This window comes from Notothenia rossii, assembly GCF_949606895.1.
Source record: "Notothenia rossii genome assembly, chromosome: 4".
Lineage (NCBI taxonomy): Eukaryota > Metazoa > Chordata > Actinopteri > Perciformes > Nototheniidae > Notothenia > Notothenia rossii.
The window spans coordinates 88,477,733-88,492,786 of NC_136902.1; the positions used below are offsets into that span (position 1 = coordinate 88,477,733).

General features: G+C 41.2%; 1 protein-coding gene across 1 annotated transcript in view; it reads right to left on the reverse strand.

Moving 5' to 3' along the window:
- Window positions 1-14,811, reverse strand: part of trip12 (thyroid hormone receptor interactor 12) — a 35,969-nt gene extending 21,158 nt beyond the window's left edge. Inside the window, 10 exon segments of the mRNA XM_079677122.1 lie at window positions 3-38; window positions 2,062-2,213; window positions 2,303-2,398; window positions 2,575-2,658; window positions 3,816-3,952; window positions 5,622-5,727; window positions 9,275-10,056; window positions 10,415-10,540; window positions 10,965-11,111; window positions 14,671-14,811. Of these exon segments, the coding sequence (XP_079533248.1) occupies window positions 3-38; window positions 2,062-2,213; window positions 2,303-2,398; window positions 2,575-2,658; window positions 3,816-3,952; window positions 5,622-5,727; window positions 9,275-10,056; window positions 10,415-10,540; window positions 10,965-11,062 (1,617 nt within the window). The 5' untranslated portion in view covers window positions 11,063-11,111; window positions 14,671-14,811.
- Window positions 14,812-15,054: the final 243 nt, after the last annotated feature.

A 15,054-nucleotide genomic window follows, 5' to 3' on the forward strand; every position in this document is an offset into this window, starting at 1 on the left:
ACAATATCAAAGTTATGCTCCATTTGCAACAGTGTAATCTGTGAAGGAAAAGTAGAATGTTCATTTGGAATTAGAGTAGTGGTAGTCAAAGATCACAGGAACAACATTTAACAAAAGTATTTTTCATTTTCTATGAAAAGCGTTCTGATCGCACAATTCAGAATGAGAAGACCTTAAAGTCCACTTGGTACAAATATATATTTATGTAATAAAACCACGCAATGCAATATCACTGAGTGTGACATATTATTCAAACCATTTAAAAAAAAAAAAAATGTTAATACTCATGAAATAGAGTGCCACAGTGACGCGTCCTAAAACGCGGAAGTAAGCATTTTACCACTTCCGGTTCCCTGGTCTTCATAGGATTTAGGAAAATATCTGGAAATAAGGTCTGTGGTCGAGACACATTTAAGAGACGGATCACGTTTTGTTCTACGACATTAAATACATCAGCAGTGACCAGGGACTTTTGGCCCCGTGGAAATATATCACATTGGTTACTTAAAAATGTTTTTCTTAATGTTCAAAAATGGTCTGGACCCCTGTCAGTCACGGGCCCTTAGAATCGTCCTAACTTTTTACCCCCTTACGGCGCCCCTGGATATGACCCCACTGGTGATTTTTGATGAGTTGACGTGTCTGAAAAACTATGGTTGTTAACAAGTGGCTGAATAGGACTACAGAAGTTGTCGAGGACGTTGTAGCGCAGGTCTTTCCTTCCTGCAGCGGTCAGACTATACAACCAGCACAGCCCTAGTTGACGCCCAACCCCCCCACAAACCACAACAGACTACATCACCCCTTGCTGCTAAATACCAACAAACTATGTGCAAAATGTGCACATGCTGCCTAAATCTTAAGAACTCTTACAAGATGTGTATTTTTTTTAATTATGTAACTTTTTTATTTTTTAATGATATCATAACTTAGTACTTTTTTTAAATGCATGTCACATATTTAACATATGCAACATTAAGCTGTCTGTGGCTCTTTTTCTTGCTGTAACTACGCACATTTCCCCTCCGTGGGACTAATAAAGGTATTCTGATTCTGTACGTCATTACACCGAACACGTAAACACTCCAGCTAAGTTTGTTCTAAGCCCTGTTCTGCTTGAAAGCAAGTACCTGCCTCCTGCCTCCTGCAAACTGTTCAAACAAACGCTTCAACTTGTACCATTTAGAGTCTGTAGTTTGGATATGGATCTTAAGTTGGCGTGACGTTGAAGCAGCGACCCTGCTGTAGTTCGTTTAAAGCATAACGTTAGCATTTTGCTTCTGGCGACTAGATTTAGGATTAGAAAATGATAAAAGTAGGGTAGACATGTGGAGATTATCCGGCTGAACAAAACGTGATCCGTCTCTTAAATGTGTCTCACCCAAAGACCTTATTTCCTCTATCCTTTTCCAAAGTCCTATGGAGAAATTGCATTGGTTTTTGTCGAAGGAACCGGAAGGAGTTTACTTCCTGGTTTTAGGACGCGTCACTGTGGCACTCTATAGATGGAGCAGTAACGAACACTTTCCCACAAACAGTTTAAAGGAAGTTGAAGTAATCCTTTCTGGGAAAAAATATAGTCAAATTAAATTAAAATTGTATTTAGTTTTTGCACCGAAGCTATAGTTTAAGCAAGTTCTGTTCTTTATGCAACGCCAAATAAATTGTAGAGATATACATTTTCGAAAAATAAATATGATTTGATTACTGTCTTCAGAAACACATATCTAGATGGATATCATTGTTCAAATGCTATATGGATTATGGGTGCTCAATTTAACTTTCAATCTAATCAAGTGAAAACAGATCATTGGGTGAGGACAACACATCGGTTTCTAAATTCATAACTAAAAAGTATTTGGAGATAAGCTAGAGCTTTTTTGTGAGGTTAAATAAATGATTTCAATAGATATTTTGAACATGGATATTATGAAATGATCCATGACATGAACTGGGAGGTCTTGGTGAGGTGATGATGACCAACAGGTGTAAATGTGTGTGTAAGCGAGGCATAGAGGACACAGGACAGCTGAGAATGATGCAGGAACACATGAGACTGACCAGAGCGGGCACCACACTCTTGACGGGGAATCCACCGAGTGTTTCCTCGTTGCCCATCACCAGCAGCTGGCACATCTCGATGGCAGCCTGGAGCTGCTGGGACTCGTCGCCTGTGGCCTGAAGACCCTGCAGGAGCTGCTGAGCCTTGGAGCCTGGACACAGGTGGGGGGGGGCGGGGGGTTATTCTGAGCTTACCAAAACGTGAAGAAAACTGAAGTTAGTGCAAGAAGGTTTGACTTACTCGCTCCACTGCCAATGGTCCTGTGAAACAGCTGTGACATGCGGGGTCCCAGGGGCCCGAAAAGATGTGGGGGGAGACCCCTGGCCTCCAGTAGGGCTAAAGGGACAAAAACAGCTAGGTTTAGAGAACAAACTATACAGAAGTTTAAAATATAAAACAATCAGAGACATTAATTAATTCTTCAAAATATAGTGACGTAGTCTGCAAAAGCTGAATCTAAGCAGGGAAACATTGGAAAATCAGCGAGGGGAGACGGGGGGGGGTTAATGTACCTTGAAGTCTTCCCATTTCAGAGTCATCAGACTCACTCTCTCCAGAGGTGGTCATGCCCACTGCTCCAGCAACTGAGCTTGAAGCTGGACACAGAAACAATATTTAATCAAAATGAATAAAAGGTGAAACAGTTGAAAGAAAATTCAAGATAATGGCTTCATTTTTTTCACATTTAAGCCGTAAGATAAAGCTTGAAGAGGATTCATACTTTGGATCATCCATAGATTTAAAAAAGGCCTATTCAGTGATGCAAACACAGGTATGGTGAAAAAAGAGAGAACTATTCAAAGCAGGAAAAAAACAGCGTAATATACCATCTGACAAAGGCCTGTGCCTTTTTTTTTTTTTTAAATATTGAAGTTAAAAGCATCAATCTGGTGCACTTTGAGAACAACATGAGGAGATCTATGGGTTCATCTCAACACCCATTTGAAACAGAACTGTAAGCAGATTTTTCTTTTTGGATATTTTACAAATCACTCCCCTTTTAAACTCTATTCTTCTTATTTTTAACAACTTTTTTGTTACTGTCATATAGTATTTTATACCTGTTTTTCATTTAGTCTCCAATGTCTCATTAATTATAATGATCATATCAAGGTGTGCCTTAACCTCACTGAGCTGAGGTTATTTGAGCCTCTCAGGAGAGAGCTCTCTTCCACTTGGTTGTAGAAAAGCTCTTTAAATTCGTTAGCATAGCTAGCTAACAAGATGCTAATAACAGATCGCCACTGTGCTTACAACTAAAGACACAGCCAAGCAAACACTGCGGCATGTGTACGGCTCCTTATGGGTACTGCAATATTTGAAGAGCTGGAGCGGCGTTCCGGTGCCCTCCGTAAGCACTCAAGTCTAGTCTACACTCCTTTCAGACGAGACATAACCACGTGAAGACACGTTACGCTCGTGTTGTGTTCAAGGAACCTGTCCTTGGCCAGGAAAAACGGGCACTCGCTTGTTTAATTATTTTGCGATCTAGATTTCTTCTTCTTTGAAGTGATATGTTGTCCGTCAGTCGGACGGACTAACGGACGGACTGACTGACGGACGGACTGACGGACCCCCAACCCCCCCCCCCAAAACGAAAACTCTTCGGTTCTCCAAGAATTACACAAGTCACCCAAAGCAGCGTTAAAAAAGCAGGAGGCGCCGAAAAGCGACTAATTTGCATCACTGAATATTAAAAAGGACATTATGTACTACTGTCAATCAGGAATTAAAACAGTGTCCTGATGGGTACCTGAAGCCCCTTGTGATGCCTCATCAGTGCGAGCAGCTGACGAGTTGGCCCCGTCCTGGTTGTTGTCAGAGTCGGCCATTTTCTCCTGTCGGCGAGCGTCGGCTGCCCCGCGCTTGCCCAGGCCTGAGCCCCGCCGACTGAAGAGAGGGAAACAGTGTGAGCCACAGCAGAATAATCACACTGAAGAATCATACATCATAATGTAATTCAAAGTAATGCAGGGCAGTGGTGCCCATTGATGTCTTGTCCATGCTGGATATTAAATAATTAAAGTATTGCAAAAACCCGGTCTATTGGCTTGCCATGTTTGACAGACTCATAATATATCATTAACAGCTTTTCAAAATGTTCTGACGTGGTTTGACACCATTTGAGAACCAACTGAGATAAGAAGGAGAAACCAAGGAAGCATTAGTGTGCACACTACAAAGGATATGTGCTCATTTGGGTCACAGACCAAACTGCTAAGTGGTTTGAGTGATGGCAACACAATGCGTCTTGGTGGATGTTTACACTTGTAATTAATGCTGTCCACTTCTACGCCCAAGACACATTTTTAAACAACTAAAACACTCCTGTGGGACCTGGTTGCTGAGCGAGTTTCCTGTTAGCATAAACTAGCAGGCTTGTCCCCGTTCTGATCGATACTGCACAGAAGGAAAAGGAGGAACTTTAGCTCACTTTGCATTGAAATTATATATTCATTGAAGGGTTAGGAACTTGACAGACAATGATTATCAATGGTGTTTTGAAAGGATCATAGATAAAGTAAGTATGAGTGATGGTCTAAACCAGGGCTATTCAATTGGCGGCCCGCGGGCCCAATCCGGCCCCGGGGTGACATTTTTGTGCCGGTGTGCCATTATTCCAGAGAGGGTGTTAAATTGAGAGATTGAGGGGAAGACATTGCCTGAAAAATTAGGTGGGTTTGGGTTTCAAACCCACCTACGAGCTACTGTAGTGACAACTCCTGTCATTGATTGCATCTCTGCGTGAATGATTAGATCATTTCACCTCAGTCAACTCAAATGATGTTGATGGTTAAATTAGCTTCACATGTCGGCCTGCTGAGTTCTGAACTTACCATTTAGATCTATAAAGGCCTTGGGGCGATGTTGTTTGATTTAATTAAACACAATATATGCACTCCACTATGCTGTTGTAGTATTTACTGTATCTGAAGCTCTTAATATGACTGCTCATATTTCAAGCCATCTTGTTCCCGGCCCCTTGCTTTGGATCATTTTCATCAACCGGCCCCATTCCAAACTAATTGAATAGCCCTGCTGTACCGAGTACTAGCCTCCCTGCCGATAAATGATGATTATCAATGGTATTTTGAAAGGATAATGGGTGAAGTCAGTATGAGTGATGGTCTAAACCCTTAAATGTTTTTGTTTTATGAGCCTCATCAACTTCCATTACATTTAGCTGACGCTTTTATCCAAAGCAACTTACAATAAGTGCGTTCGACCAACAAGATACAAACTTGAAGAAAATAGAATCATATAAGTACATCAGGTTTCATAGAGCTAAAACATTTCAAGTGCTACTCAACTGGCTTTAGATAAGCCAGTCCTTTGTTAGTATACAAGTGCTTTGTTAGCAGTTTTATTGCTCGAAGTGGAGTCGAAAGAGATGAGTTTTCAGTCTGCGCCGGAAGATGTGTAAGCTTTCTGCTGTCCTGATGTCAATGGGGAGCTCATTCCACCATTTGAGCCACTTCGACACTACTTTCCTAATTGTCACATCCATTCAACATTTACATGCCATCTGTCTCCAGTAAGGCTTCACTGTGATCAGTACCTGGTGCTGGCACAGGAGCCCGTGGTCTTCTGGCGTGTGCTCCGCCGAAAGCTGGGGAGCTCTGCTGGAGGAGACTCGCTGCGCTTCTTAGTGGATTTCCTCAAACCTAGGGTGAAAATAAAAAGGTCACATGTAAGCCATGTGGACAAGGTGCCAACACTGGTAAGTCTGGGATAAATGCTTAGGAAAATGTAGGCCAGGGCAGTTTCACTTCAATGCTTTAAATAAAAACCTGGAAAACACAAAACAAACAATTAGTTCCACGAACATCAAATCCCATGAAAGTGTAGCATGCTACCAGTGACATGCTAACAGCAAGTCATATAACAGGTGTAGTGTTCGGTTGCAACATCGACATGTGAGACACATGTTTTTATAATGGAGTTAACTCCGTGTGTTGCTGCTAGCATACATAACACCTGACGTGGACACGTCTCTCGTGGACGGGGCTACAGAGCTACTAGAAAGACAGTGGAACCCGGTGCATTCCTCCGTCTGAATGTGGTGCACTTTTGCTAAAAGTTTAGACAAATTGCTCGTGTTACCGCCCTTACATGCTAAACTCTTATTGCACTTTAGGTAACGAGCATTGTCCACATCGAGACGGGTATAGTTTAACCACAACTCGGAGCGCGTTCTCTCCGCCATCTCGTGTGTGTGTGTGTGTGTGTGTGTGTGTGTGTGTGTGTGTGTGTGTGTGTAGCAGCTGCGTGTGTGTAAACTGTCCCGCCCCATGGCACACAGGCAGGGGAAAGAGATCTCTTGTCTGGATTGGAAAGATCAAAAATACAAAAAATAATCATAGACGCATTTTGCAGTCTTTCTGCTTATTAGAAACAGAGTTGGCGACACTCAAACTGCAATATAATGTTTGTGTAGCAATAATACACATGACATAAAAAAGATAAAAAGACCGATAACGTCTGAGCTTAACGGTACCACGGTCTTTAATAATTCAGCCCCGGGTCTCGGTACCCATCCCTATACCCACAAATTATTCACAACAAGTTTCAGAGAATAAATGAATACTATCAATGAAATACAGAGGCTTTACTTGACTGAGGACTTTCATAGCGTACCAACACTGATACAATGTTGTCAAATGATCGATTTGATTTCAAACCAACTAAATCCCCAATGTATCATGATTATTGTCCACGGGTCTGTGAAAAGAGTAAAGCCTGATATTGTGTATACTAAAGGCTCGAGTGTAGCCTGTGCAGAGCCCTGAGCCGCTGACTAGATGGATATTAATAGTAACCCAAGCCATGGCCCTATGACAGGACAACCTTCACGCTGGGGGTGTGACGCATAATTCAGAAGTACAAAAATAAACATTGAAAGTTTAGACCAAATTAATTAAAGATATGTACAACTTAAATGTTGAGTTAATTCAAATGTATCTTTTTTTCACCATGAAACTCACGCGCATCAAGTTTCCCAACAAAGCTAATCTATAGTCTATAGCCACTTGAACCAATCAAATCTATTTTCCCTTTGACTGGGTGGCAGTTGTACCACTAATTGATTACTAAATCAAGGTAATCAAAAAAGGCATTGTGCAACCTAAACCCATACAAAATCACTTCAACTCAAGCATATGCAAATTAAATATGCTTACTCGCCATTAGATCTTAAAATAGCAACATCTAATGTGCGTGTAATAAATAAGAGGCTTACATTCGGAGATATAAAGAGGGAGATGAAGTTCTTTCCTTGTCAAAAGCAGTACAGACACACAGAGAGGACACAAACAAACACACACACACACACACACACACAGAGAGATACACATACATACACAGAGAGAGACACATATACACAGAGAGAGACACATATACACAGAGAGAGACACATATACACAGAGAGAGACACATATACACAGAGAGAGACACATATACACAGAGAGAGACACATATACACAGAGAGAGACACATATACACAGAGAGAGACACATATACACAGAGAGAGACACATATACACAGAGAGAGACACATATACACAGAGAGAGACACATATACACAGAGAGAGAGAGAGACACACACAGAGAGAGAGAGAGACACACACAGAGAGAGAGACAGAGAGAGAGACACACACATACACAGAGAGAGACACATATGCACACAGAGAGACACATATACACACAGAGAGAGAGACACACACAGAGAGAGAGAGACACACACACAGAGAGAGACACAGAGAAAGAGAGACACAGAGAGAGAGAGACACACAGAGAGAGAGAGAGAAAGAGAGACAGGGAGAGAGAGCCACACACACAGCAGCTGGTGGGCTAACACACTCAGCCAACTTAGGAGGGGTCTCTCCATTTGGGCCCAGGGCAGAGCCCACCTCAGCTCACCTAGCTAGAACAGCCTGACCCAACACTGACCTGAACAGCTCACACTCACTTCCTGCACACCAAACATATACTGCGAGATTTCTGTGGATCTGACCTAGTGACATGCGAGTGTAACTATATTCTCCATCAGTGTTTGTTATCTAACCGAAACACTTCACAGCACAGAATGCTTATTTCTTAATGTCAGATACCACATGTAGGTTGTTCTTCCTCTAGTCAGATATTGCCTAACAACCATTAGGCAATTTGTCTACAATACATTGTTGCATTTTTAAATTAAATAAATTGTTTTTAATGCATTTGCCTTATTTTGTTGATTATTATTTATTATCTATTACATAGAAATGTGTTTTAACTCAGCCAAGTCGAGAACCTTGAGAATTACCTTTGGTTAGGGTTAGGCCGTTTTGTTTTGTTCCTAATTGACAGATTCTCTTATCCCACTCACCAGTGGGACACTTTGGTAAGTTGGTAGCCGATTTCAACAACAACAAATACATTTGCAATGCTAAAACGTCAAGTCACAAGACTATAAACAAAAACATACTGAATTTGAATCTGTCCCATACCTGAGAGTTCCTACATGTGCTCCACACTGACAATCGAGCAGCCAGCAGTATTTAGGGATTTAGTTATTCTCCAGTTTCAGGCCACTGAAATCTGAGCCAGTTCAGCAGCTCAGTGCAGCCACACTCACCACAAGTAGATAACGCTACACAACACACACGCTACACTGTATGCAGCGTGTCACCAACTGTATTTATACATGATGCATGCACAACATGTCAGACCTAAAAGGCTCTAGCTGTGTGCTAAATCATTCCTTATTTTATAATGAAGTATGTTTACATCCGCTAGTTTATTTTTAGTGTCCGAATACAGAGTATGGAAATGTCATTACTATATAGCGCATTAGGATAATCCCAAAGTCGCAGAATGAAATGCATCTAAAATGTTATGGATGCTAAATTACGGCTATGTCATCAATATGGATGATTGACCTGTGGTGAATGTTTACGTCTCAACTGGGAAGCAGTTGAACCAAATACAGCAGAGTGAGTTAGAGTTTGGAAATAAATGTCACGGCATCAGTTACAGAGGTGTTAGCGGCATCGAAGAACACAAGATGAATGTGTCGACCCTTCTGTCGATTATAACCCTGAAATATTGTTTGACGAATCCCTTAAAACCCTTGCAGATACTTCCCTCAATGGCGCTGTAAAGGAGAGATCAGCACACACTGTGCATTTCTATTATTCACAGAGGGGATCCAAACACAGGTAATGTGACTCACTTGCTAGTTTAGCTTGTAATCCTGATGGCCCAGGTTTGGAGGTCTCAGGTTTGGAGGATCCGGGTAAGGACAGTTTGGGTTTTGGCAGGTTGACTTTGGGGTTGAAGCGAGCTGCCCACTCGAACTTGGAAGAGCTGGCGGCCTTGGCCTGCTCCTTGTCACGGGTACTGCGGCGTGGGGAGGGGCTGGAGGCCGAGCGAGAGCGCCGTGCCTTGGTCTGATCTTTTCCCTGTTTGACTCTGGCGCCCTGCGTGGTGGCGCTGTTGGTGCCTGCGGTGGAAGAAGAGGAAGAGGTGGAGGCAGAAGAGGAGGAGTCCGTCACGTTGCTACACCCAGCTTTGGCTGAGGCGGCCGATTTTGACGCCAGCTTGGTGGGTTTTGCAGTTCTGCCCTCGGTACGATTGGGGAGGGGCCCAGCGGTGCTACTTAGACCGGGGAGGGAGTCCGCTTTCTTCCGTTTCGGGATTGGTGAGGCCCCGGCGGCCCCGCTCTTCTTGCTCTGGCCTCGACCTGACGATGCAGGTGGTTCTGAAGCGAGTGATCGCTTCTTGGACTTCGCTGGTCCTTTCTTGGTCTCAGAGGTATTGTCTCTGGGTGCTGGGAGTGCTTTGGGCTTCTTGGCAGGGGTAGGTCCGAAGGTACTAATTTGGTCCGGCGCCTCGCTTCGCTTTAGCCCTCGGGGGCCTTCACTCTTTGACTGTTGGCCTGGTCGCTCTTGTTCGGATGTCCCTGCTGCCTCCGGGTCGTCTTGCAACACAAATGAAGCCACTGACAGACCGCTTCTGCCAAGAGGGAAAAGAAAAAACATCTTATAAAACTACCCAAACTGTGAAAAGGGATTCATCACCATAACACATTAATTGTAGTCATTGAAATGTAGGGCTGTGAAATTAATCATATTGAAATAAAACGATTATTCATTTTATTAAAAATAAAAAATAAATGTAATTGGTTTTTTTTTTTTCAGTTTAATTATACTAAGTTCAGGGTAATCAACTGATAATTGTTTTTAATAATCGTGATATCAATTATTGACCAAAATAAATCGTGATTATGATTGTTGCCATAATCGCACAGCTCTGTATAATGATGGTGGACACACATGCACACACAATAAGCACCAAGGAGAGGAGAGGGTACCTTCTTGAGCTGTGCCCTCTGGACTGGCCAATGGCTGAGCTGGCTGCGGCTTTGGAAGCCTTAGAATTAGGTCTTCTACTTTCGGGTGGGGAATTTGCTTTATGTTTAACTTGCTCTGACTGCAACCTGTGAGGTTGGAAATTAAAGAGCAAAAGATAGTGTGGGTTTATGTAATCAAGCCACACAAAGAAAAGAGACATGATCAATCCCTGAATCATATAGTCTTACTGCGTCTCCATAGCCTCTGATCATTAACACCTCTGGAGTAACAGGATCTAAAATGAGTTAATCAGCATTTTACTATAATAATAACTAGAAAGAAAACAATATAATCTTCCTTACTTATCTAACTATTTAGCATTAAAGCAATTCTTATCAACTTGAGAGAAATAAAAACATGACTCAATTAAAAATATCCCTTTACCTGAAAGTTATTTGTTGCTCATTTAAATGAAATTAAATCAGCCTTTCCCCACCCCCATAAAACATGATAACTGCCTCTTAGTTTGGATTTAGGTCTAATTTAAAGTTAGTGTGCAGGTCGACTCACCTTCCTGCAACTGTGTGGTCTTGTGGCTGGGCCGCAGCAGTGTTCCTCTGTGAACGGCGCAGTGACCCCCCTGGATTGGAATTAGGCCGGTTGGACATTGGCACCTCTCTCCTGAAGGGACATACCCTTTCTAGACACTACCATTCACTGCAACAAAGGAAAAATAAACCACATAAGAAAACGAATGTATTATATCTAGACTTTCCAACCACCACAGGGTCGTCCGTGGTTTAGAATTGGTTGCTGGGCGGTAGGTGACGGCTGATGGGTGTTCGAAACCATCACGCTTACCTCCCTAGTCTGTTTGAGGTGATCAGGGGAACAACTGTCTCATCAGTTTTCGTAAGAATGTACATCAAATGAAACTCCCACCAGAAAACCCCTGACAAATCCTATTACTGACATGACCTATCAGCTAGGGGCAAAAAACAGGCTGCCAAAAAGTTCATGAACAGGGAACTAGACAGTTTCAACAATAAAAATGTGGGCTAAGGTTTAGACGTTAAATAATTATCGCTAAGTGAAGTAGAATTTTTTTAATCCAAAATAAATTATTGAATCAATAATATGCTTTCTTGAAAAAAATAAAAAGAAGACTCAAGTAATATCCACTCAGTTCACTTCATGTTTCCAGCAGTCTTATATTTATCATGTCTGCAAAAAAGTGACCTTTAAATATCAACTCTTACTGTCGGCATCGCATTATAATTATTGGTTCAGAAAACAGCAGTTAATACAGAAGATTAGCAGTTTGTATCATGCTGTTAATAGTTGAGCCTATCACTAAGTGTCCTGCTAACCCACTCAACTTGTTGTTTTTTTTTATTTATATATTTGTATGTTAAGACTGTTGACAGGAGGAACAACTGGAATACATTCACCCAATAATCCTCTTCAAAATATCCCCTTAAGTTATAAATACAACCCAATATGTTTTTGAGTAATGAGCAATGTAACAGACAAATAAAATACCATTATGCAGAAATCAGGTCAAACAGAACCCACAAAAAGATAATTAAATGGCCATTATATTACATAAACCTGACCAAAAGAGCTTCTTGTTGGGGTTAGGTGTTGGTATCATTTTAGTCAAGAGTGTAAAAGAATACAAATTTAATATATTAAGCATTATATGTGAATAATTAAACAAGTAAATTACTCACTGGATTGATTTGTTTTGAACACAAACACACACCATAGGGAGATGTCATCAATTGATACATAGAGGCTCTTAATCACAACCTAAAATACTTTTTTCCATCCAGAAAACAATGATTACAATTTAGTTAAGGTTTAAATCATGATATCCTTGATAATAAAATACGCCACACTTGGCAAGCTCACAGGGCCATTTTAGGCCTGCTCTGACAGTGCATCCTAGTCTTTGTTTATTCTGACAACTGGTGCACCACACTCGCGTATAATGTGATTAGTTAAGCGCATCAGATGATCGGCAGCTTGAAACACTCGCCTGTACAAAGTTTCTTACACTACATCACTAAACAAACACGACCGTGTCCATTTGTTATACCCATGATTTACAGAGGCCTTTATTTCTGACGTAGTTCTCTACCACCAGCAGCAGCAACTAGCATGTTTAGCCACTCGTATCCTAGCGAGTCCTATACATTTTGACAGTAACTTCGTCACATCTATTTAAAAAAACACACATCTCAGTTGCAAAATGTTGATTATCACGACAAAGACAGCCGAAAGGGTAGAAAGCGCATACCAGAGACTGGCAAGTAAAAGTTAGGCTAGCTAATGTAGCTGTGGTTACATGGAAATGCGTAGTTGGCGTACCGGTGTGTCAACCTCTTTGGCCCCATAAGTAAACGCACTGCTAAACTCAAACAGCTACCCTGTCTGCGTCTTGTTGTTGTATGAAATGGCGACGGACAAATCCCTTAAAGTGGCAAATAACGATAACACTCACCTAGGATTAGCTCTATATCGAAAATGGCAGCATCGGCTAGACCGTCTTTCCCAATGTAATTCAGCTAGCAGCAGGCTACGGAGTAAACCAGCCTAAGCTAACTTGGTATTCAGACTGCCATGACACACACTGATCTGTGTTTGGCTGAGGATCAAGTTAAATAGAGAAAAAAACCATACATTTTTCGCAAGCAAGTTAGCTCACCTCCTGTACTGTTTGATGAGATGATTAAGTCAAAATCACACAACTGTCAAGTCGGGAAAAAAATGCTCTCTTAGCAACTGTCAATGCAATGAGTACAGAAGTAGATATCGGAATCTATAATGTTTTCTAAGCTGACTGAAGGCCAATGACAATCAACAACAAAGACATAATACATCTGTTGTGCAATAATTACACCAGTTAAAATTATACTACTGGCTGCTTGTTTGTTTAGCAATACCCTGTAATGTAACACTGTGCAACACATACATACATACTAGTAATTATAGTATGTACTACACTCATCAGCTACCTCATTACTTTCTACTTGATTTTTTATAATGCTACTAATTACCTCTTTATACTTAATTATTATTTGATCTTAAATGTTTCATATGTGTGCATGGCACTTAAACATCTTTGGTGTAAAGATGTACATTTCCCCTCTGTTTGACCAACATTGGTCTTGCCACTTAATCTTGCAATATTTAATTTCTACTCAGTTTCTTCTTGCACTATTTTCTATTGTTTTTTATCAATGTATTTGTTTTATGTCGTATATATCAATATTAATGTTGCATTGTTGCAGCAGCCTAGGGAAACACATTTGAATTGCCATAATCCCAATGTAGCTACTGTGCATATGACAATAAAGCCTTTGAATCTAATAAAGGAATTCTGATTCACTACAGCGCATGCTAGCGTGTTAGCTATTTTTTAGCCAGACAAAAAGAAGTTCTATAACATTCTCACTGTCAACGTGTCAACAAAGTAGAGTCTTCCTTACGTGGGTAAAAACAAACAATATATTTAGCCAAGTATCTTGACAAGAATAACAAGAACCGATGCTACGTGTTAGCAAGCTAATGCTAGCTTAGCCAAATATCTTGACGAGAATAACAAGTAGCGATGCTAACTGCTAGCTTAGCCAAAAAAGATTGTCTCGTCAATGACTCGCAAACAGTAGGCTGACAAAAATAAACACGCGACTGTTAGCTAGACACACTATTGCTAATAATTGGTATTAGTTTGGCTAATGTTAGCTGTCCAGTTGACAAAAAAAAACACTGACCTTAACAAAACAGAATTACTGCGGGGCAGCAGTCACGTATATGACGTTGAGCGTTGTCAAACCAAACAAGAGCGTTAAAGCTATCACCAGCTAACCTTAGCATGCAAAGCTAATTAATATTAGCCTTGTTGTCGCTGGCTAACGTTTTGCCAGCTCGACAGGATGCTAATGGGATTTTTTTGACGAACAACAGCTTTGTTACAACTAACAGATTCAGCCTTTTTGGGAACAATCTGGTCATATGTTCCTATTAAAAATGCACAAGTTGTCTTAGCTAGCAGCTAGAATGTTAGCTGCTAGCTAGCCAAAAAAAGAAATGGCCTCTGATACCTTTAGACACAAAAAAACAGGAAAGCAGGAACGGTATTCGAGATATTTTCGCAACACTGAGTCATAATTCCTCCGATGTATTTCGATATTGAATAACCTCGAAGGTCCAAGAAACTGTTGGCTGAGATGTCACTGAAAATGTCCACCCTTTTGTACAATGTTGTTACCTATTTGTTCCAGTGTTGTAGTTGTAACAGACAGTGCACCAGCAGCTCCTCTTTTCTCTCTACTGCTAGTTTCACATCAGCTGAGGGGGCCTACAACTGCAATATACATCCGCGTGATTCATCCGCCAGGGACTACTTAACGTTACTTCTAGGTTTAGCTAACAGCATGTTTTGTTTTTTTACGCTAAGTGAACTGTTTGTTTTCCCCAATACAATTTAAAACATGGCACACAGGTTTCGATATAAAGACGCCAGTTATATGTGTCCTATATGTAAAGATAATGATTGCACCACTGAAGTCATTGGTAACATTAGCTTGTCACAAATATGAAGTATCAATCCGCTGGGTCGTGAACCCCCCCGTCCCCCACACGTTATACAAAC